General features: G+C 33.4%; 1 protein-coding gene across 3 annotated transcripts in view; it reads left to right on the top strand.

Moving 5' to 3' along the window:
* NIPBL (NIPBL cohesin loading factor) overlaps positions 1–24632 on the top strand; it is a 201984-nt gene that overhangs the window by 137550 nt on the left and 39802 nt on the right. For all 3 annotated transcript variants that reach the window (XM_025867377.2, XM_025867379.2, XM_025867378.2), the window contains 18 exons: positions 2548–2745; positions 2987–3058; positions 3148–3237; positions 4961–5064; positions 7407–7493; positions 9980–10211; positions 11023–11174; positions 11748–11828; positions 12543–12643; positions 13957–14095; positions 16008–16090; positions 16670–16802; positions 17655–17798; positions 20232–20321; positions 21386–21600; positions 21712–21814; positions 22418–22516; positions 22618–22764. In XM_025867377.2, coding sequence (XP_025723162.1) covers positions 2548–2745; positions 2987–3058; positions 3148–3237; positions 4961–5064; positions 7407–7493; positions 9980–10211; positions 11023–11174; positions 11748–11828; positions 12543–12643; positions 13957–14095; positions 16008–16090; positions 16670–16802; positions 17655–17798; positions 20232–20321; positions 21386–21600; positions 21712–21814; positions 22418–22516; positions 22618–22764 — 2270 coding nt within the window. The remainder of the gene's footprint in view (positions 1–2547; positions 2746–2986; positions 3059–3147; positions 3238–4960; positions 5065–7406; positions 7494–9979; positions 10212–11022; positions 11175–11747; positions 11829–12542; positions 12644–13956; positions 14096–16007; positions 16091–16669; positions 16803–17654; positions 17799–20231; positions 20322–21385; positions 21601–21711; positions 21815–22417; positions 22517–22617; positions 22765–24632) is intronic.

Below are 24632 nucleotides of genomic sequence, written 5' to 3'. Positions count from 1 at the left end.
TTCAAGAGACCTCAGAGTAGCTCCCTGGTTTTCTTAGTTTATTTCTATACAAGTAACTATAGAAAAATTGACTCGGAGCCTCTGATTTGAGAGATGAAAGAATTTCAGTTGGTTGTTGACATAAACAACCAAATTGTCATTATGACAAAAACAATGTAGTGAAAATATAGTGTAGTGCAAAATGTAGAAGTATTATGAGAACATAAGCACAAGCATTATGCTGCTTTGAGAGACTTTTTTGAAACTTAAGGTTTTACTGCAGTTAATCAAATTGGTTTCCTAAAAATCTAAATAGTTGGCAATTGTTTTATTGAAGGATGGGGGAAGGGTTGAGGGGTGGTAACTTTGAAAGTTGGGCCACATAGATTTGGGTAGCCATAACACAAATACAAGGTCATTGGATTGCTGGAGAAGGAGGAGGGAAGACATAGAAGCTAAGGAGCAATGTAGGTGAAATTTGGAAAGGGAAGGTGGAAGACACTCAAGGCATATTTTACCTACCTGTCTGCTGAGCTCCTCCCCTACTTCTTTCAGGGTTATGAGGGCAATAGAGAAAGAACAAACTAGTAACAGTGAATTGGGATCCTGATAGCCTTATTAGAACACACTGTATCTTAGAAGTTGGGTGGGGTTTTTTCTAATTTGCCATCCTGTTTTTATCCAAATTTCCTAAAGTTTAATGAATGTGAAACAGAAATCTTCAAGGCCTATAAAAATTACCACCAATACAGTATATTGTATGTTCTTGCTAACAATTTTAAGATTTTTCAAGCATTTTCTAATCATAGAATTGAATGCTTGAAATGGAGTTCTTAAATTAAAATTCAGAAGGACTAAGTCAGTCATATTTGAGATCATAGAATACTACTTTCTGCACATTTCTGAACAAACTTATTAGTTGTCATTTCTCATATTTAGTAGCTGTTTTAGTACTTAATGAAAAAATATTTAGTGAATGTTACATAAATGACCTGTTGCTCTGACACAACATGCGCGCGCGCACACACACACCTCATATTAGTTTATAAGGCAGCCTCTCACTAAGAGAACGTACTGGGGCATACCCTAATTGTAAAGGGGGGGAGTCCTACTTCTTCCTCATATTTCATGTCAAATTTATGCCTAATTACAAAGAAAATCATTGGAGATTTAAATATATGCACTTATGTTTGTCTTTTTTTTATGAAATATCTTGCTATGCCAAGCCTTTGACCAAAAAGTAGAGGAAACGAAATTATCTTTTTCTGCTATGCTGTCAGTAGATTGGACAGAAGGGTCCAGAACCAGAAACCAAACTAGATTCTTGAATAGGAGTAGCTAAGGCAGCATGTAAGAGTAAGATTAGCCAGGGTACAGACATTGCTTATCCACCTTTAAGGTTAGCATCCTTAAATCTAAGGCTTTAAGGGGACTCAAACAAGAGTTTTAAGTATTTGAGTATTGATCATAGTTAGGGATTTGAAATAGAAGCCAGTTCAGAGACAGCAGGGTAGTCAGATTTAGTTCAACAGACTGGAAAGTATTTCATTGCCACCACCAAGTGGTCAAAACAAGATGCCAAGATACAGGACACATCAGTTCTCTATCCTAGTTTTAAGTTGGTGGTGCTACACCCTAGAGCAGGTATGGTAAATATTTGTCACTTGTACCGCCCTCCAGCTCTCACAAGACAGACATTTCTAATCAGTCTTTCTTGTTGAAATATGATGCTTTCTTGGGGAAATAGAATGCTCTAGGCAGCTATTACCAGTTGATCAGAGTTGTGTCAGATGAAATCTGTTTGCCAGTTCTGCCTGGAAGTTCCTGTCAGTACTGGTGTTTTTAATGGAATGCTTAGACCCTTGGAAGGTTGGGGAAGGAACTGAAGGGTAACATACATAAATATGTTTATATAGCATGTATAAGCTTAAAAGCTTTTCTCCTTGGGTTTAAGCAAGTACGTTGTTGGAGAACTGAATTCAATATATGAATATTTACAACTGTACAGATTTATTCTATCTCTGTAGGTCTGTGATGTTAGATTATCAGTCTTTTGAATTTATACCTAAGTTTTGGGCTTAACTTGGCTTTTCATTGTTGGTATACATGATTACTCCATATTCTGTAGCACTTTCTCAAAAGTTTACTTTTCCCCCAAACCCTGCTCCCCATCAGTAATTCAAATGCTTTAAGATGTTTCTGTTTTTCATCCAAATCCTAGATAAAGATTGTTTTACATTCCTTAATTAATCCTGATGGTTAGATATTATCTTTACTGACTCACTGAATACCTTTCTTTGAAATGAGCCCTGTTTAATTCCCAGAACATTCCTATTTATTAGCAAACCAAATTCATGTAGAAATCTTTAAATCTAAAATAATAGGATAATGCTAAAATAAGTGATACCACTTCTATACCATAATTTATATTTCTGATTAAACAGAATGACTCCATTTCCTAGACCCACACAATGATTTTCCCCCATGTGGTTCATTTGTGAAGTACATACAAGTTTTAATAGTCTTTTTAAATGAGGTAAATTATTTGTCATGGGGATTTGCTTCTAGCCTCTAGGAAACGACATAAAAAAGATGATGATAAAGCATGGGAATATGAAGAGCGTGACAGAAGAAGTTCTGGGGATCATAGGAGAAGTGGCCACTCTCATGAAGGAAGAAGGAGTTCGGGTGGTGGTCGTTATCGAAACCGAAGCCCATCAGATTCTGACATGGAAGATTATTCTCCTCCTCCCAGCCTTAGTGAGGGTAATTCATCAGTGTCAACGGATTTCTTACATAAGCTGCTTTAAATTTAGGTCTTTAACTTTGAAGAATATCTGATACCTTTTTATGAGTTAATTAACAACTATTTGTTAAGACAGAAGTATATATTTAGTTTGGAATGGCAGTGGTTATTGTTTAAGTATTTAATGTTCTGGAGGAACAAAAATAGAAATATTTTAAGTTGTCATTCCTATATTTCAGTATTTCTTTATGTTTATTTTAGTTGCTAGAAAAATGAAGAAAAAAGAAAAACAGAAGAAGAGGAAAGCTTATGAACCAAAACTAACACCTGAAGGTAACATTTTTAGTTTGTCTTTGTTCATAGTCTTCAACTTCAGTTTTCTACATGTAATGTGATAAGTTTTTATTTTTTCTCTGTTGTAGAAATGATGGATTCTTCAACTTTTAAGAGATTCACAGCCTCAATAGAGAATATTTTGGATAATTTAGAAGACATGGATTTTACTGCATTTGGTAAAATCATTTTAAGATATATTTATTTACCTCTAAATATAAAGTCAGTTTTAAATATATTTATTTACCTATGTGTTTAGCTTTCTGCTAGTTCTCTAGTGCATACAGAGGGATGGCCTTTGCTCTCAAGAAACTTAAAATCTAGTTGTAGAGTCAAGTGTAGTCTGTGTTTATTTGGTTGTCTTGTTTGGTTTTGCTTTAAAGATTATTTATTTGAGAGAGAGACAGACTCCCCGCTGAGCAGAGAGCCTGGTGTGGGACTCGATCCCAGGACTCTGGGATCATGACCTGAGCTGAAGGCAGATGCTTAACCGACTGAGCCACCCATGCGCCCCTCAAAGTGTAGTCTATGTTGTCAAGAAACTGAAAACTTTAATGTAATAATCAAGTATTATTGATAGTGTCTTTGGAATCCTGAGAATACAGCTACCAAAGTAGGTGATAATAATTAAAGAAACCTTTATTCAGATGAGACATGAGTAGGTGCTAGGTAAGGAGAGTACCAGTATGAGCAAGGATGCAGAAATAGGAACCCATGCATCTGCTCATTTATTCTTATAGACAATATTTATTGAATACTTACTCTTTGTCAGCAGTATATTAAGTGCTAGAGATACAAAGGTAAATACCCCAGCCCCTGGCTTTAAGTAATACAGAATCTAATATGGAAAACAAAATAATAAACCAATTAGAATATAGTAGGATTAATATATTCATATATTCCTTTTATAATAATATGTAAAGATCATATCTTTAAATATAAAAATGTAACACTGCTTACGGTATTTAGAGCTACCCTCAACAATTCCATGCCACTTTCAGCTGGTAAAAACACTAGTGCCTGATTTATACAAAAGCCATATAATATACAATAATTCTGATATGAGTCTGCCTATTTGAAAATGTCTTAAAAGTTACATTACCCTTTATATTTCATTACACTTTATTTTAAAAGTATTTGTTTTGTGAAGGTCACAAAGTATCATTAATGCATTTCTCCATTATTTGGCATACCAAATGTGTGCTGAGAAACTGTCTTCCATGTCATTTAAGATCCCAACAGGAAGACAGATGGCACTCTCAAATTAGGATAATTTGAGGAGGACTTATTTACAAAGAGACCAGTTACAGAGTTGGGGACAGATGGTGCCAGAATCTGGGGTTAACAGCCATGGAACTATTACCATCCCTACTCCGAAAGGAACAAGGGTAAAGAGAAGTTACCAGAACTCATTCTGTAGGGAAAATAATGTAGACTCCCTTGAAAAAAAGCAGTAACCTTTTGGTCAGAGGACATAGGCAGCCTGAGGAGACCTTACAAGGAAGGAGTGAGGGATATAAATACCCTGACCTCACTCTCCTTCTCTTTGATCTTCTGACAGGGCACCCCACTAGCTGAACCCAAACAAGCCAGAGGGGATGGGAGACTGTTGATGTAGTCCATACAGGTCAGCCTCTGGGGGCAGAGAGCTTGGTTGAAAAGGGTCAACAGTGTATCTAAAGTAGTGAAGATAAGAGATCTATCTCCTCCTCCCATCTTAGTCAGAACTCTGATGTTAATCCCTGTCCTTTCATTCAGGGTTTGCTTGAGGTTAACAGAAGCCTCTTAGATTGTTATTTGTTTAGTTTGTTTGTATTTCTTTGTCCAGAAATTTTATTGAAAAGTTAAGCTTACTATTTTGAGCTATTTATTGTACCTGAACTCTTTGGTTTGGTTTTTCAGGTGATGATGATGAAATTCCTCAGGAACTTCTTTTAGGAAAACATCAGCTTAATGAACTCGGCAGTGAATCTGCTAAAATTAAAGCAATGGGTATAATGGATAAGGTATCTCACTAAAAAAAAATTTATATATTTACTTAAGGTCTAATACTTGAAATTAAAGTTTTCAAGGTAAATTACAAAGATTACATAAAGTAAATAATAATGAAAACAATTTATGGTTGCCTTCTGAGAGTTTAACTGAACTATTTCTTTTTTAAAAAACAAGACTCAAAGAAGTATTCTGTAAATTATTCTAAAGAAAATCATATTATTGCATACAAGTTATATTAGTTTCATGTTTCAGAACCAGTTGATATTTGCATATATTGCAAAATGATCACAATAGTAAATCTGGTTAACATCCATCATCACACACAGTTACATTTTTTTTTTCTGTGATGAGAACTTTTAAGTTCTACTCTCTTAGGAACTTTCAGATATGCAGGATAGTTTAACTGTAGTCACCATGCTGTACATTACATCCCAAGGACTTATTTATAACAGGAAATTTGTACCTTTTGACCATCTTCACCCACCTTAGCCTCTATCCCCAACCCCTCTGGCAACCACGCATCTGTTCTCTGTGTCTGTGTGTTTGGTTGGTTGGTTGTTAGTAGTGGTTTTAGATTCCACATGTAAGTGAGATTATATGGCATTTGTCTTTGTCTGACTTATTACTCTTAACATAATGCCCTCAAGGACTAATCATGTTGTCACAAATGGCAAAATTTCCTTTTTTTTTTTTTATGGAAAGATATTTCATTGACATTTTGTGTGTGTGTGTGTGTGTGTGTGTGTGTGTGTGTGTGTGTGTGTACACATTGTATTTTCTTTGTTCATCCATCAGTGGACACTTAACTTTGGATGCTTTCATGTCTTGGCTATTGTAAATAATCATGCAGTGAACATGGGCATGCATATATCTTTTTAAGTTAGTGTTTTCTTTTCCTTCAGATATATTCCCAGAAGTGGAATTGATGGATCTTATGGTGGTTCTATTTTTAGGTTTTTGAGGACCCTCCATACTGTTTTCCATAGTGGGTGCACCGTTTTACATTCTCACCAACAGTGCACAAAGGTTTCTATGAATTTGATTTTTAAAGATTGTATTTATTTATTTGACACAGAGAGAGAGACAGCAGTAGAGGGAACATGAGCAGGGGGAGTGTGAGAGGGAGAAGCAGGCTTCCCGCTGAGCAGGGAGCCCGACGCAGGACTCGATCCCAGGACCCTGGGATCACGACCCAAGCCAAAGGCAGACACCTAAGGACTTAGCCACCCAGGCACCCCTGAATTTGATTTTTAAAGCCAGACATATCACATAGTTAACCAATAATTAACGTGTTGTTAGTTCACAATGATATTACTATATGCAATGAGGGATATACTGATTTATTTTTTGTGCAGGAAAATGGCATCAGTTTTCTGAAGTGACACTGCCAATCCTAGGTTTTATTTCATAAATTCCATAATTATATATAGCTAATATTTCAATTTCACAAGGTGAATTTGCTGAGTATTTTCAAAGTATGGAAAGTTTACCAAAAGTCTCAGTAGTTTAATCTGTTATGAAATTATCTAAAGCAGTATTTGGGGAAACTTGTTTCTATACTCCAGCATAAATAATCAAAATGTACTTAATGTCAGTTACTCTATTGATCCTTCCATTTGACTCTTCTGGCTGATTTGGTTGAGAGTCCTAGTTGCATGCTAGTAGTCTAAAAAGGAGACCTGTTCAATCAGGAGAATATGAGTAACAGTTGCCTCCTAGCAGAACCTTTAAATCGACTACTAATTTTTTAGGTAGAGAAAGCATCCTTTCTAAGAAATGAAATAGGAGATACTTTTTAAAATAAGAAAGATTTCTTCTGAAAAAAAAGGTGTTACTTTACCTTTGTAACTTTTATCATTTACAGTTTTATGCTTTATTCGTAATACCACCTTGAATTTTAAGACACCTGCTGAATAACACTGTGGTGTGGAAACCATAGTATAATTAAATCAACAGATGAAAACTTGAGAGAGAGAGGGAGAGAGGGAGAGAGAGAGAGTGTGTGTGTGTGTGTGTGTTCATATGCATGTTCAGTATCACTGCCACAAGAACAGGGAGCCAGGTATCAGAACAAACTAAATCTTGACTAGCTATGTGGTAAGAGTTGAGTTAGTAGTGTGCATATGTGCCCATTCTGTGTTTGCTTTTCTGTCTTTCAGAAACAAGTGATTAATTCTCTACATAATTCAGATTTAAGTAGAGAATCTAAGGTGGGAAAATTTTCCCACTCTTTAAGCGGGTGGTAATGTTATATGTTCCATAGCCCAAAGGTGGTAATTGTACATGTTTCTTGAATAATTTATCACTTTTACCAATGATTGATTAAAAATATATATATATGTTGCTATTTTAGCTTTCCACTGACAAAACTGTGAAAGTCCTAAATATCTTGGAGAAGAATATTCAAGATGGGTCAAAGCTTTCCACTTTGTTAAATCATGTAAGTTCAAGATCCATATTGTTAATTTTACCTTTACTATTGTTAAGATACAAGTTTTTTTCAAAAGAACTCTGATTTACAGGGGAAGTCTCAAATTTCTTTTTTTTTTTTTGAGCTTGTTACATTCATTAGCAGTGCTACTAAATTACACTTTTAGTAATTGATAATTACATTGTTGATTCACAGCTTCGACCTAAACAGACAACAGATGTAAATTCATTTCAATTTACAGGACTGTTCCTTAATTTTACATTATGCTCTTCCTTGTGTATGATTGTGTTTAAAATATTTTTTTCATTTATGAAATGATAGTAATTCTTTTTCTTGTTTGAAATGATAGTAATTCTTTTTCTTGACCTTCCTGAAGAATTAAATAGAAACCTTATATTGTATCCTAAAACAGTAATCTTTATATACCTTTTTTTTTTTTTTTAGATTTTATTTATTTGCGAGAGAGAGCACACACGAGTGGGGGGAGGGATCAAGGGAAAGGGAGTAGCAGACTCCCACCTGAGCAGGGAGCCCATCGTGGGGCTTGATCCCAGGACCCTGAGATCATGACCTGAGCAGAACGTAGACACTTAACCAACTAAACCACCCAGGCACCCCTATACCATTTTATACCTAGTTCAAATGGTCATTGAAAGGATTAAATAATTTAATTCATGTAAAGTGCTTAACAATGTTTCCATATATTAAGTTCTCAATAAACATTAACAGCAACTGTTAATATATTTTAGTACCTTTATGTCAAAAACAGTAGCAATGTAATGTAATGGTTTATAAACTGATAAAAGTAAATTGCCTGGAATCTTCCTTCTTAGCACTGTAGCAGACTTTAAAAATCATGTGTATTCAAATTGATCTTGATAGCTCTACCATTAATGAATACAAACACTAATACGGGCATTAAAATGAGATTAGAATTTGGGAAAGTTTTAAGTTACTGAATTTTCCTTATTGCAGAAAATTTCCAAACCACAAGCTCAAAAAGGTCCATATTCTCATCTAGCAATAACCAATATTAACACTTTTGATATATGGTATTTCCATTCTCATATATGCATATATACTGTATATATTTAGTACATGCACTGGATCTTAGAAATGTTCTTGAGTTTGCCAAAGCCACAGGATTGCTAAGTGATCTACATGGAATAAAAAATGTAGAAAAATAAACTCAGATGTATTTCTATGGTTTCTTAAATATATCTGTACTTTTCCAATGCCCTTTTTAAATCAGCTTTTGAATCAGAAACAAAGGGCTTAAAAAAAGGGGGGGGGGCTTAGAGAAACCCATAGTGGCAATCTGCTGCATCCTTAGTCTTCAAACTATATTTGAAACACTTTGACAAGAAACTGTAATTAATCTCAAGAATCTTGAGTTCTGGAGAGCTGGCTGACTCAATTCCTGAAGCCGTAACATTATTTAATGTGTTGCAGATAATCTTAACATTTTACATGAATGATAAACCTCCTTAACTGACTCTTCCATACAGCAATTTTAATATTAAAGAAAAGCTGCTTTATCTTACTTTTATGAGTAGGTATGTAAGCAGTAAAATGGAAGAAAGCTTAGAGAGTTAGGAAAAAAGTAATGGAGTTTGTAGGCATTAGTGATTGGAAAGCCCTTCTCGTGCTTTTATTTGTTTCATTTCCCAATGTATATGCTTTGAATAGCATGCATTTGAAAGTATTCCTAGAGTATAAAGTTAGTATTTCATAAGTAAACATGTGATAGGAGGATTTTCACTCTAAGATTAAAAACACTCCTTCCCATTGGTAATGTAAGTTACTAGTGTGTAAATTAAAATGCAATCTTCTGTCAGTTGTCGAATTATCCATTTTAGAAAATTATGTTTTCGGTAGTCTGCATAATAACAACTTTTTAATATCTGTTTCAAAAATAACTGTTTTTGAAAAACAAATAATGGGAATGATTGAGTCAATAACATTTTACTACTTTTAAATGCAGCTCTACCATTCGTTTTAATTTTCGCTTTGTTCTCACAACAGCAAGCAGAACTTGCAGAGTTTTGACTATCATGTTTATACTCCAAACAAAATTATTTATATACAATTACAGTCTTTCCTAAAATCTTAGGTTTGGATAAAGTACATGGAAGATACTATAATTTTGTTATTGGAGCGTCATCTAGTGGTGAATTAGGAGATAGAATATATTATATTTGAAAACTTTGAAACAAAAATCTTAAAGTAACATCAGTATTTGTACTTCATTCCTGATGTTCATGAATATATATGTACATGCATCGGGGTGCCTGGCTGGCTCAGTCAGTAGATAGAGCACATGACTCTTGATCTTGGGCTCATGAGTTCAAGCACCACATTGGGTGTAGAGCTTACTTAAAAAAAAAATGTATATACATCAAAACACCATGAAAATCGAATATATCATAATTTTTTAATATTTTAACCTATAAATGTGTTTATTTCCATTTCATTAACAATGTACTGTTTTATAGAATAACGATACTGAAGAAGAAGAAAGATTATGGAGAGACCTTATTATGGAGAGAGTTACAAAATCAGCAGATGCCTGTCTTACAACTATCAACATTATGACATCCCCTAACATGCCAAAAGCTGTATATATTGAGGATGTAATTGAAAGAGTTATACAGTACACTAAATTTCATTTGCAGAATACACTCTATCCTCAGTATGATCCTGTTTACAGATTAGATCCTCATGGAGGTTAGTTTGCCTTTTTATATTGGAAGTTTTTGAATATTATGTCAGAATTATCTGTTAATTTTATTATGTTGGATGGGTCAGAATGCAATAACTTAAAATGGCACAAAATGGCACAAAAATAACTAGATCATATAAATTGTAATAAATACTGGCTTTGATGTGGCTAGAGTTAGAACTTTTAGTTAATCCAGTACTTGTTCAAGAATAATGTCTTTAACAAATATTTACATACAATAGAAGTAATTTCTACTGGTCAGGGAAAATCCCAGATAATATTAGCTTCTGGTTCTATTTATCACTTTACCATAATTTTATGCAGAATATTAGTTATCTACAAAATGGATTGATTTAAGATGTATAATCTTTCTCTTATTTATAACCTGAATAAATGAGCAGTGAAATAGTTAACATGTACATGTAATGAAAAGGGGACATACTTGGTTTATGAATAATATACAATTAATTACTTATTGTTTAATAATTGCAAGTTAAAGGGAAATACAATCTTACTGTCCTGCACCAATGAGAAAAAATAGAAATAAAGATACATATTTTACAAGAATTTAGTAGCCACTGGAATGTACCATAGATTATCTGTTATAAGAATGATTACTTGCTATCTAAATATCCCTAGAGAATAATTTTCTGTTTTAATAAATAACCGGCTTTATTTGCCAGGTTATATTTTTATGTAGCACAACCCCCCCCCAAAAAAAGTGTCCCCTTAATTCAGAATACAGTTTTATTACTGTTTATTAAAAATTATTAAAAGTTGATAAATTACTTGTTTGAATTTTTTCTTTCATTTTAGGAGGCTTGTTAAGTTCAAAGGCAAAACGGGCTAAATGTTCTACCCATAAGCAGAGAGTAATAGTAATGCTTTATAATAAAGTTTGTGACATTGTTAGCAGCTTATCAGAATTGCTAGAGATACAGCTTCTTACAGACACAACAATTCTTCAGGTAAGGTGTTTTTTTTTTAAGGATTTTGTTCAATTTTAGACCAAACGATGTAAGAATAGAGGGTCTAAGTGAGTTCAGTATAACCTTGCTTGCTCGGTGATAATGCCAACACTATTTTAATTTTTTCCATTCAGAATATATATAAAATGAAGAAATACAAGTCCAGGGAAGTTTTAAAAAGAAACATTTAGGGCAAAAGATAGGTGAATATAGTATAAACTCTAAACTCCATAAATTCTTTGAAAGGTAAATGATTACTTCCTTTGAAATATGCCAGAATATTTTCATCCAGAGTAGCAAAATGTACTGTTTCTTTATATTGTAACATTTATCAACTCAAAATGTGGAGATCAGAGGAATGACGGCTATGGAAAGAAAGTATGTACTAATGTACTCTGCTTGAGGGTGAAAGGAGCAGAGAAAGAACTAGATTGATACTAATGATTAATGAGGGGAAAGAAAATGACCTCTCAGTTTTTTCCAGTAAGTTTATGAATGTTTTGGAATTTAGTTAAGGTAGAATGTTACCGAAATCAACTAGAGATGTGTACTGATTACGTTTTGTGTGTGCAGGTATCATCAATGGGAATAACACCATTTTTTGTGGAAAATGTCAGTGAACTACAATTATGTGCCATTAAGTTAGTCACTGCAGTAAGTATAAATTCATACTTTTAGTTATCCCCCTGGAAAAATAATATATCATTTAATCCAAATTTGCAAAAATTAATGCAGATTGAAGTTTTCTATAGATTTATTTCAGCATAAGGACTATTTTTGTGTGCCTTATATTTTAAACTTTTCTAAATTTTTATTTTATTTAAATTCAGTTAATTAACATATAGTATATTATTAGTTTCAAAGGTAGAGTTCAGTGATTCATCAGTCTTATATAATACCCAGTGCTCATTACATCACGTGCCTCCTTAATGTCCCATCACCCAGTTACCCCATCCCTCCACTCCCTCCCCTCCAGCATCCCTCAGTTTGTTTCCTATGATAAAGAATTTCTTATGGTTTGTCTCCTTCTCTGATTTTGTCTTGTTTTATTTTTCCCTTCTAAATTTTTAAAAAATATCTCCGTTAATAATTCCTTAATATCTACAATTAAGTCAGAATTGTTTAAAATCATTTACATTTTGTCTTTCCATCTCCAAGATAGTATACCCCTCTAAATAAAACTAGTATACTCTAACTTCTACAAGAATGTTATAATTAATGATGGAAAAGTTGTGTAAATTAAGTCACTGTCATTGAAGATGTTGAAAACATTTTCATTGTAAATGGCAGATATTTTTTATCATGTGATATCATTTTTGTTTTCAAATAAATATAAACTAAGTTTGAAATCTTATAATTACTAAACAGGTATTCTCAAGATACGAAAAACATAGGCAGTTAATTTTGGAAGAAATTTTTACTTCACTTGCAAGATTACCAACCAGCAAGAGGAGTTTGAGGAACTTCAGGTGACTAATTATATCAAAGGCTAAGTACAGCAAAGAATTACATTATATTGTAGTCCTTATAAATTTATTCCTTAACTGTGATTTTTATTTTAGTGATCAAATAAAAGGCAATTTAGTCAGAGCAGCATGAAGAATAGCTTGGGTATGTGAAAAAGCAGTGCATGTTTGGGGGACTTGAAGTTCATTGATTCTCAGGTGTAAAGATCTATGACAGGGTATTTCAGTCATGATGCTTTTGACATTTTGGGCAGTTAATACTTTGTTGTGAAAGGCTGTTCTGTACATGGTAAGATGTTTAGCAGCATCCCTGACCTATAACTTCTAGATGACAAGAGAACAACCCACCTACCCACCCCCTCCAATTGTGACAACCAAAGTTTTCTCTAGACACTGGCAGATGTCCCCTGAGGGGCAAAATCACCCCTGATTAAATCAAGCCATGTTAGGGAATATGGCTTGAAAAAGTCAAAGGCAGTTCAAGTGTTTTATAAGCCATACTAAGGAACTTGGACTTAATCCTTTATACAGTAGAAAGTCATTAAATAATATGTTTAAAAGCTGGAAGATTACTCTGGCAGCAGTGTGGAGAATAGACGTGAAGATTAAAAGCTCTTAAATCACTAAGCAACAGGGTAACTAAGAAATGTTATCCACTGCTGTAGTCAGCATTATTGTCTTTTTTGTCCTAGGGAATCATCATCATTATCATAACTATTATAATTTCCTGAGTGATTAAGTGTGTTGACCTGGCATATAGGGTTATATTTAGATTGTTTTGAAGGCTGTCTTATGTAAAATAATTATCAGCATATAAGAGAATTCTTACACCTTTACAGTATCTTTAGACTTAAAGATTTAAATTTGGTTTTTTTATATTCTATGTCACTGCCCTCATACCCTAGCACAGATGATCAAGAGCTGACTGAATCAGATTTTAATAAGAAAATGAGTACCAGAATGTAGGGGCATTTGGAAATCTAGAAGACTTTTCTCATTTTAAAAATCATTTTGAGAAATATTTGATATTTTTCATGTATAAATCTTTGCCTGCAGTGCATATAGAGTATAGAAATTTGTATTAAATATTGCATTTTCCTTTGACTATTTTAATTATCTAAGTATGTATAGACGTTGAATTGGTACTTTCTCTAATTTATTAAAAATAATTTGACTTAAGGACACTATTACAAGGACTAAAGATAATGCCTAGAAATATTAGTAAAGCATCCTGAAATTTTCAGATGATAGATGACATGTAGAGTGAAATTCTCCTCATTCTTTGTATGATTTAAATATTTTCTTCTCCGTGAAAGGTTAAATAGTAGTGATATGGATGGAGAGCCTATGTATATTCAGATGGTTACGGCACTGGTTTTACAACTAATTCAGTGTGTTGTACACTTACCATCATCAGAGAAGGACTCTAATTCAGAAGAGGACTCAAATAAAAAAGTAAGGAATCTTTTATAACTTTGTACTTTTATAGGAAGAAGCACCTAAATTCTCTGCCATTCTTAAAAAACTGACGTTCTTAATTAGAGCTTTATGGTTGGTCTTTAGGATCCTTGTAGAGCACTAGACTAATTTTTAGGAGACATGAGTTCTGGTACTGACTATTTTGTCTACCAATCATGAGACATATGGATCATTTTAATCAGAGTTTCTTTCTTCAGCTATAAAATGAGAATGATAATAGCTAACAAGCCTTTCATACCAACCACTAAGTTTGAAGTTAGATAGTGAATGTGCAAGTGAATATTATAATATATAATATCTGTACTACTCCATACCATATAATTGTAATATAATTAATGTAATTCCCATGCAGAAGATGAGTTTATGCCTCACTGTTGAGTAACTATAACCAAGATTTGCTCTTGGATTTGTAGCTTTTACCCGTCAAAGCTTACAATTTTTCCAGGTCCTTAGAGTATTATAAAAGGTTAAAAAGAAACAGGAATGATTTTGTTTCTCTCTTCCGTTATTTTCAGAATTTTGTGTATGTGTATAATAGTATATAATTAAGTAAGTGAAAAATGCCTATCAAAAATTTGAGGTCGTTCTCCCAATCTGATTATTTTCTCTCCAATCTTTCCTTCCTTGTCTTTGGTGACACGTATCACAAGAAAGTTTATCTGCCTCCATTTACTTATTTATTTAGTTATCTGCATACATTTGACATAGAATTTTTATTTTTTTAAGATTTTATTTATTTATTTGACAGAGAGAGACACAGTGAGAGAAGGAACACAAGCAGAGGGAATGGGAGAGGGAGAAGCAGGCTTCCCGCTGAGCAGCGAGCCTGATGCAGGGCTTGATCCCAGGATGCTGGGATCGTGACCTGAGCCAAAGGCAGAACTTAATGACTGGGCCACCCAGGCACCCCTGACGTCGAATTTTTTAAACTTATATAAATGATATAGTGACATATTTACAGCTATTTTTTCAGTCAACATTGTTTTTAATACATAATAACTAATACTTCTCTTGACTTGGGTTAAATATATATAACTGTATCACGATTTAAGAGTTTCTCTAGGTATACTTAGAAGTAGAATATTAAATCATAGTGTACATGTATTTTCTTGTACATGTATTTTTAACTTTACTAGAACTTGTCAGTTTGCTCAAAAAAGTAGTATTCTAGCTTATTTTCTTTCTTTTAGATTTTGCCTAGTCAGTCTGAAATGATACCATGTTCTATTTTGCATTTTCCTGGTAACTAGTGAGCTTTTTCATGTATTTTTTCACCTTTGGGTTTCCAGAACTTTGAATTGACTGTTTATATCTTAATCTTGAAATTTCTCATGAAGGAATTGAATTTTATTTTGTACTGCAGCATTTCCTAAACTTGGAACTTGAAATGTCTTTTTCTGAATTCTTTTTGTATTTTCAATCAATATCTTCTTCTGATCTAGATCATAAGAAATTATTGATACTGCATTTGCTAACCACATTTGTGTTACTCTTTCATATTTTAATAAACTAAAATGAACTCAGTATTTTTACTTAGTTTTTATAAAGTATTGAAATGTGTTTACTGATTGTAGCTTCTGTCTTTATATATAAAAGAATAGTTTAAGCTTCTTTTTTTTAGAGAGGGAAGAGGGAGAGAGGCAGAGGGAGGGAGAGAGAGAAACTTAAGCAGGCTCCATGCCCATAGCAGGGTTCCATCTCAGGACCCTAAAATCATGACCTGAGTTGAAATCAAGAGTCGATGCTTCACTGTCTGAGCCATCCACGTGCCCCATAAGCTTCTTAATGTTTAAATGTATTGCCCCTATTCAGTAATAACATGACAGCAACTGAATGAACTTATTTTTTTGATTCTTATATCTATGTAAATTCATTTTTCTCAATCTAGGTTGACCAAGATGTTGTCATTACCAACTCTTATGAAACAGCCATGAGAACAGCCCAAAACTTCCTTTCCATCTTCCTTAAAAAGTGAGCAAAACTAATATAATCTGATTTTTATTTCCCCAGTATAGAAAATAGTTCATTTATTTTAGGTAAATGGTTAATCCAATTTCCTGCCATAACCTGAACCTTAAATATGTCACCTTTGTCCTTGGTCTCCTAATCTTTGAGGCATTTGAAATACTAAAATCTTCTTGGGAACTTACTTATATGTTTGACTCCACAAGTTGAAGTACTAGGTTGAAATTCTGTAATTTTTCTTCAGTAAATATTGGAGAATTCTAATTGAATAGGAAAGTTTGTAGAGAGTGGTTTAGTCGGCCTTCATAAGAATTTGTGGTAATCTCAGAGAAAGAGTGGTCATTTTTAAAAATTGGTGTGCTTGCTGAAAAACAGTGTTTATACTAGGCAATAAATGAATTCCCTAGCAGGGGAAAGAATAAAATTTGAGAAATAGATTCATTTTATGCCATGTTATATTTAATGTACTCTCTTATAACTTGTTATTAGATATGGGGAAAAGAAAACTTAGTTAACAAAATTTCAATCATATTGGTAGACATGTCACCTAAATTCACAGCCTTTTCACTATTTATCTTCGAACAGATGTGGTAGTAAGCAAGGTGAAGAAGATTACAGACCACTATTTGAAAATTTTGTTCAAGACCTTCTTTCAACAGTCAATAAGCCTGAATGGCCAGCTGCTGAACTACTCCTTAGTTTGTTAGGGAGACTGTTGGTAAGAGTATAGCATTTAAAGATTATTAGATTACTAGAAGACAACATAATGAGGATGTACTCTGATTCACAGATGATGAATTCTTTAAAAATGTGTAAGGAAATATGACCATTGCATCTTTATTTTTGCATGTGCATAACTGTACACAGTATTGTCAGTATTTTGTAGAAAACTTTGAAATCTTGTGATTTTGGTGCTTTCATTTCATTACATAAGATAGCAGTGCTTTAAAAACTTTTTTCTTTGGTTTGGAAGTGCCGTATTGTTAGTTAAAAGCATCTCAACACTGAGTCATAAGTTACTGCAGTTAATTCATTTCAGAGCATGAAACTGATTAACATGAACACTTTGTCATCATTAAGAGTATTTCTAAAAACATGACACTTTCTAGTTCTCATGTAATACAATAGGAAAATGCAAAGAAATATTATGATTTCTCTTTTTATTTTTAAAATTTATTTAAACTTGTGCAATGCAAATTGTTATAAAGCTTTTGGGACCTTACTTTCTGGGAACCAGAAAATGTAATAATACTATTCTGAAACCAAGATAACATTTCTTAGGCATTAGAATTCCAGGATAAGAAATTCTTATTCAGTAATATCCCATTTTTCACAAGTAAGCAGTTGAGCCTACATTTAAAGAAAATGACTGTGTTCTTAGGATTAATCTATACTTTTTTTTTTTTCATGAAAATGTTCAGATTCCAGAAACTCAAAAGGCAGTCACTTATGGAACAATATCACAAAAATTGTTTAAATTTCAGATAATACAACATAGATTTGGAATTTATATGATAAACTGCTCTAAAAATTTATAAATTGATTAAATTAAAATTATTTTTATGTTTAGGTTCATCAATTCAGTAACAAGTCAACAGAGATGGCTTTAAGAGTGGCATCTCTTGATTACCTTGGAACTGTTGCTGCACGATTAAGGAAAGATGCGGTTACAAGCAAAATGGATCAGGGGTCTATAGAACGAATTTTAAAACAGGTATTGAGATAAAGGATTAAAATTATGGGGATAAATATTAGTTAAGTACTTTCTTTAGGTATTCTTATATTAGTGTTGCATTTCATTTTATAGATTCAAAGTAAGATCTTACATTTTTAAAAGTGAGCTTTTCAAAAGCCCCACAGAGAAAGTTAATACCGTAGGGTATATTATAGTGTCTAACAGGAACTTTTAAGTGATTTATATAAATCCTTAGTTTACTTTCTTTCTGTGAACTGCTTTTATAAATGTATGGTGCTGTTTTCTGTTTCGTTTAAGTTTTATTTAATTCTTTAGTTTACTAAGATGATTTAGCATTCCCAATCAAGTCATTTTATACCTTTGAATTTTGATAATTTTTTTATATTGGGGAAAAGTGAGGAGGTCTTCATTTTATTAGATAGAGATTTCATGTCTGGCAAAAAAAGTATTTTATTGCTCCACTTATTTTTTTTTAAGTGTGGGTGAGGTGCTAGTAATGCTAAAAGTGACTTAAGAAAATTATTAGGTAAATGATCTCTAATCCTGCCATATACAACTGTTTTCATTTTCTTTCTACTCTTTTTTTTTTAATATTCATAGCCATATTCATACTGGCCATTAGAAACGCCTTTTATATTTTTTTTAGTGTACTTTGTATTTTGAAATAATTTATATGACTAATATAATAATTTATATATTAAACACAAAAAGGAATAGTACAGAGTTCCCACAAACCTTTCACCCAAATTCCTTAATTCCTTAATTGTTGATAATTTATAACATTTGCTTTATCTTTGTGCAACATTTACATGCATGCAAAATATACATGTATATCTGTGTGTATCTGTGTATATGTCACGTATATCTGTGTGTTCGTTTTTTTTTTTCTGAACTGTTTGAGCAAACTTAATGCCCCCATTACCCTTGAATTTCAAAGTATGGTTCCCTGGACAAGAAGTGCTAATATTTACATCACCTAGGGACTTGCTGGAAACGCAAATTCTCAGGACTTTCCTACTGAATAGAAAATTCCTGTGGGTGGGGCCCAGCATTGCTTTTTGATAGACCCTCCAGGTGATTCTAATGAATGCTAAAGTTTGAGAGCCACTGCTTAGTGTATATTTTCTATAAACAAGAACTCTTGCTTAAATATTCCAGTACACTTCTAAAAAGCAAGAAATTACCATTAATATGATACTCCCATCTAAAATAATGCTGCCATTCCTATTCTATTTCATGGGTTATAATTTGTTGCTATCATTATTTTAATGCTCAGATTGTCCTAGATATAACCAGTGAGAGCCCCTTTTAGCTGGCTTTTGTATCTTTTTTATATATTCCCATCCCATCTTTCTTTGAGAACTTTACATTGTGGCACAAGATATTTCAGGATCCTCAGTCCTCTTTTACTTTCCTTGCCTCAGCCCTGGAATCTGCCATTTCACCAAATACTACTGGTTCTTTTTATTGGAGAATGGTAATTTAGAAACAAAGACCTAGGTACCAAGTTTCAGTATTTCTTAGAGTGGACCTAGGACTTCTTCATTACATATGATCATGTCGGTTGTACACTGTAAAACTTGAGGGAGGGATCATTTGTAAATATTCTTATGGTTCTTGATATACCTCCACCTTGCTTTTGGACAATTTACACTGTCCTAGTTTACATTGCTATGATGGATTTCTCCATGTATCCATTTCGCCACACTCGTAGAACATGGGTTATTCTAGTCTTTGTTTTCTACTTAGAGATATTCTAAACCATATTGGCATTTTGTGTGGTAAAGCTAGAGTATAAGCTGTAGGCATGAATGTCAGCTCACAGTTTCTCGCTCTATATTGTTCATGACAGGACCTTAAGATTCAGTATCTTTCTGTTCCTAGATCAAGTGAACATATATTTAATATCCTACATGAAATAAAGTACTGTTTTGTATTATAAATAAAAGTATTTCTCTTTCAGAATGTTTTTAAATATCCCAAAGACAGCTATAACAAATAGTAAAACAGATAATAACAGTTTCCATTTTTAGATTAAAAGTTTGGAATGGCCTCTTTTTTTCCATACAGAAAACCAGTGCTAGGACCTTCCTATTTCTGAATACTTAACACTTATTCTGATATTTATGTCCACTACCTACGCACCTTCTTCAAATAAAGATGACATATAGTTCATAAAAAGGCCAGTCTCAGTCTCAGCTATCAATTAACATTTTTCAAAAATAGCATTCCTTTTTTTTTTTTTTTAAGATTTTATTTATTTATTAGAGAGAGAGTATGAGCAGAGTGAAGGGCAGAGGGAGAAGCAGATTCCCCCTGAGCAGGGAGCCCGATGTGGGGCTCGATCCCAGGACTCCAGGATCATGACCTGAGGCTGAAGGCAGATGCCCAACCAAATGAGCCACCTAGGCGCCCCATATCTTTTTTGTTCTTACTTGGTTTATTTTATAGGTTTCAGGAGGCGAAGATGAAATACAACAACTGCAGAAAGCATTGCTTGATTACTTGGATGAAAACACTGAGACCGATCCTTCACTAGTGGTAGGAACCTTTTCTCCCTTTTTTGGAAATAACACATCAGATTCAAATTGGATCTGAAAGAAGATTGGGAAGTGTCCTGAAAAGGAAAGTTATTTGGAATACTGATTTTTGAAACAGAAGGGTACTTGATGATCTAAACAAAAAAGAATGATTATAGATTGATTTGTCTCATGAAATTCTGGTACAGATATTATATTACACTAAACTGGTGTGACATGGGAAATAGTTAGACATCTTTTCATAGTTATCTTTGAGACTGAGCTAGATCATTGCTTCTCACAGTGGACATGGCCCAGGTTGTGTTTGAGGTGATCTATTAGCATATGAAAAGAAGGTATTAGAATTCCATGTGTATATTTTTAAATATAATCCTTAATTATATTTTTATGTAAATTATATATCCAAATTATTAGTATAATAGGTTTGTATATAAAATTTATAAACTGTATTAGGAAACAGTATGCATGCAGTAGGGTACTTTTTTTATTTTTTTTTGCTGATGGGATATACAGTCTAAAGAGATAACTAAGCTTTTCAGCCAACTACTGCTGGTTTTCAGTCTCCGTTGAAAGGAACAGATTACAGGTGTGCCTCAGTATTAAAATATTTCAATAATAACTGGCTGTGTATTTCTTGAACAAGTAAGGGGGTATTTTGAAAGTCACTAAAGTTTTTACCTTTAGACTTGTATCCTATTGTTCTAAACTTTCCCAGTTGACCTATCTTCTGTATAATTTTACTGACCTATGTGTGATACTGTCGTTTGTTAAGTAATTGATAGTAGTATTCTAGATTTAATACAACTGTGTTTATCAAATTATCTTTTGACATCATTAATACAAGCGTTAAGACAAAGTAAAACAATAAGTTTTCTATCATTCGATAGTCAAACCTTCCCAGCTTTCTTAAAATCTGTTTTTATCTGCTGGAAGTTACTTTAAAGTACACCTTAATATTTATTCCTGATAGTGAGCATTTTATCAATGGATTGGAAATTTTGTTAATTTCATTTTGAAATTTTGCTAATTTCATCAAGCTCAAGTCTTAATCTATTTTCTTTTCAGTTTTCTCGCAAATTCTATATAGCCCAGTGGTTCCGTGACACAACTCTGGAAACAGAAAAAGCGATGAAATCACAAAAAGACGAAGAATCATCTGAAGGAACACATCATGCGAAGGAAGTTGAGACAACTGGTCAAATCATGCATCGAGCTGAAAACCGGAAAAAGTTTCTTAGAAGCATTATCAAAACCACACCTTCTCAGTTCAGCACATTAAAGTAAGATCCAGAGAGAAAGCATCTTACATTTTCAGTTAGTTATGTCTCTGATACCTATTTATCTTTGCAAAAAAATTAAATAAATAAAAATTTAATGACTTTTTGTTGTAGGATGAACTCTGATACTGTGGACTATGATGATGCTTGTTTGATTGTTCGATACTTGGCCTCTATGAGGCCGTTTGCCCAGAGCTTTGATATTTATTTGACACAGGTAAACTGGACCAGAATTCCTTATGCAATGATATTGATTTTTCTGATTATGGATATTTGTGGGGTAGTTTATGTCTATTCGTTGTTGAGAACAGATATTTTAAGAGATTATGAAAGTAGCATTTGTTTCTGTGTTCCATATTTGTTAAAGGTCTTTTTTTTTTTGCTTGACTTTTACATATTGATTGTTGTTTTACAGATAAATGGGTATATATCTGTATGAATATACATACATGGTGTAGGTAGAATGATGTTGTTACTGAATTACCAAATTATTACTTAAATGATACTACATATCCTGAATTAGTTACTCATAGCAAGGTTTTAATAGGGCTACATGTCCTTGCAAATGAAACATAGCAATAAAAAACAGGTTTAATTGAGAATGCCAGGATAAAGGAAGGCCCTAGAGTATAGAATGCCTCACTTACTGTACTGACCTTCAAGTTAAAACTTTGGATCAGTAAGATAACATCTTTTACTCATACAAAAGTTAAAGGGATATAAATACAGTATTTTCATTTCTTTTGCATGTTTTCATGTTATTTTTTGTTAAATGTTACATATCCTTCAAATTTTGAAAATATCAATGTTTGCTTGGCAGATCCTTCGAGTTCTTGGTGAAAATGCAATTGCCGTTCGAACAAAAGCAATGAAGTGTTTATCTGAGGTTGTTGCTGTAGACCCCAGTATTCTAGCAAGGGTAAAGAAGAGCACAAATGATTCTTATTATTTGAGTGATGCATTCAAGTTAAAATATTAGCTCTACTTAGTATAAATTATATTTTCTTCATTTTCCTTTAGCTTGATATGCAACGAGGAGTTCATGGACGATTAATGGATAACTCCACTAGTGTTCGAGAAGCAGCAGTAGAATTATTAGGTCGATTTGTTCTTTGTCGACCTCAGCTTGCTGAGCAGTATTATGATATGCTGATTGAAAGAATATTGGTATGTTTGTCATTTTTTTATGATTCATAAATATAATTTTGCCTTTCTAGTATCACATTTTTTTAATTGTTAAACTAGAAAAGTAGATATCAGTCATATATTTATATTTCCTAATCTCTATACTGTAGCAACTTTCTAAAGGGGGACGTGTTTCTCCCCCCCAAGCCCCCAGAAAACCTGTCAATGTTTATTTCACATATCCACCCTAAAGACAGTTTAAACCAGATTGAGAATTAAAAGCTAAGATTTGTGACCCTATAGTGCTGACAAGTCAATGGGTTAGAAGGCAGGGGAAGCTAGCAGGTACTCCTGGTGCCAAGAATTGAATCCAGAAAGTGGTGGCTGGACAGCAGAGTATTGGGCAGATTCTAATCTCCAGTCTCCCAGATTTAGAAAGCAGAAAAAAGGTCCTCCGTTCCTTCCTTACCTTGAGCTGAGAATTAAGAGTCCTAATGATTGGACAGAGTGCCAGCAAGGGCAGGAGACACCGATTTCAAACCCACTCAGCCCCAGGCCCAAACAAAGAACTGAAGAAGGGCTTGTTTCAAGAGGAGGACTGCTCGATAGTGTAAAACAAATCATTGTTGAAAATTGGACTCCTTTTTTCAAGTACTACTGCCTTTTAATGGGGCAAGTTTACATTGAGTAAATGATAGGAACTACAATGGCATAAATATTTTGGACAGGAATGTAGAATAAATTTGTATGTATGTATATAAACAAGAAGAACTATTTCATTGAGAGCTAAGTGCAGAATTTTGGTATCTGGCTATATTTTTGGATCCTTTGTGTATATCTGCATGTTTCCTTAAAGCTGGATTATGGCAAGCTTTAGATACCTGCAAATGAAATGAGAAAGCCATTTGAGTCTTAAGAACAAACTTAAGAAATACTATTCTAAGATATTCTTTTCTTATATGTCATGGAATTCTCTGGCTCTGAAGCCTTTTCCTGGATAATAAAAGGAAACAGGGAACATTGGCATTACAGAATATCTGTGGAATCTCCACATCACCCACTACAGGCATACTGACTGCTGTTAACAGAAGTGTGTCAGGCACAGGATTGGGTGTTCCCACAGTGACAAGAGTTTATCACCTTTAGTCTGCTATCAGAATATTATGTGACTGAGAGTTCAAGATAATTTCAGCTTCAACTAGCATAAAATCTTGATTGAAACAATTTAAGGAAAGAGTAGAAGAAATTTTTTCCTTTTAGTGCCTTAGTCTTTTCAAGAATGAAAGGCGAAATCAAGAAGATTCTCAAAGCTAATGAATTGAGAGCACCTACCCAAGTAGTATATCCTAAAATATTTTCATGATTGTCAGAATGCATAATGGAAATAATTTGTACATTAAGCGTCCAGTGCTTTTTATTTATTTTTAAAACTCTTTAATTATGGGGTGCCTGGGTGGCTCAGTTGGTTAAGCGACTGCCTTCAGCTCAGGTCATGATCCTGGAGGCCCAGGATCAAGTCCCGCATCGGGCTCCCTGCTCAGCAGGGAGTCTGCTTCTCCCTCAGACCTTCTTCCCTCTCATGCTCTCTCTCATTCTCTCTCAAATAAATAAATAAAATCTTTAAAAAAAAAAACTCTTTAATTATGAAAACTACCACCATATTTCATCTATATTTTTTGCTAAATTAGTTTAAATTAAATATTTTGCTACTTCTGTGGATACTTCAGCCTACCTCTCCAAAAAATGTGGGTACTGCCCTTATAAACAAAAACCATTATCTCACCCAACCAAATTAACAGTCTCTAAATACATCTCATCACCAGTTTATATTCAAATTCTCCAATTGTCGCAAAAATTGGTGGAAAAAATTTATTTTCTAGCTTTTTTTTTTTTTTAAACAGAATCCAGTC

The sequence above is a fragment of the Callorhinus ursinus genome, unplaced genomic scaffold (genome assembly GCF_003265705.2).
Source record: "Callorhinus ursinus isolate GAN/ISIS: 27379988/994484 unplaced genomic scaffold, GSC_fseal_2.0 scaffold3, whole genome shotgun sequence".
In the NCBI taxonomy this organism is placed as follows: Eukaryota; Metazoa; Chordata; class Mammalia; order Carnivora; family Otariidae; genus Callorhinus; species Callorhinus ursinus.
This window is presented reverse-complemented; position numbering and strand designations above follow the sequence as displayed.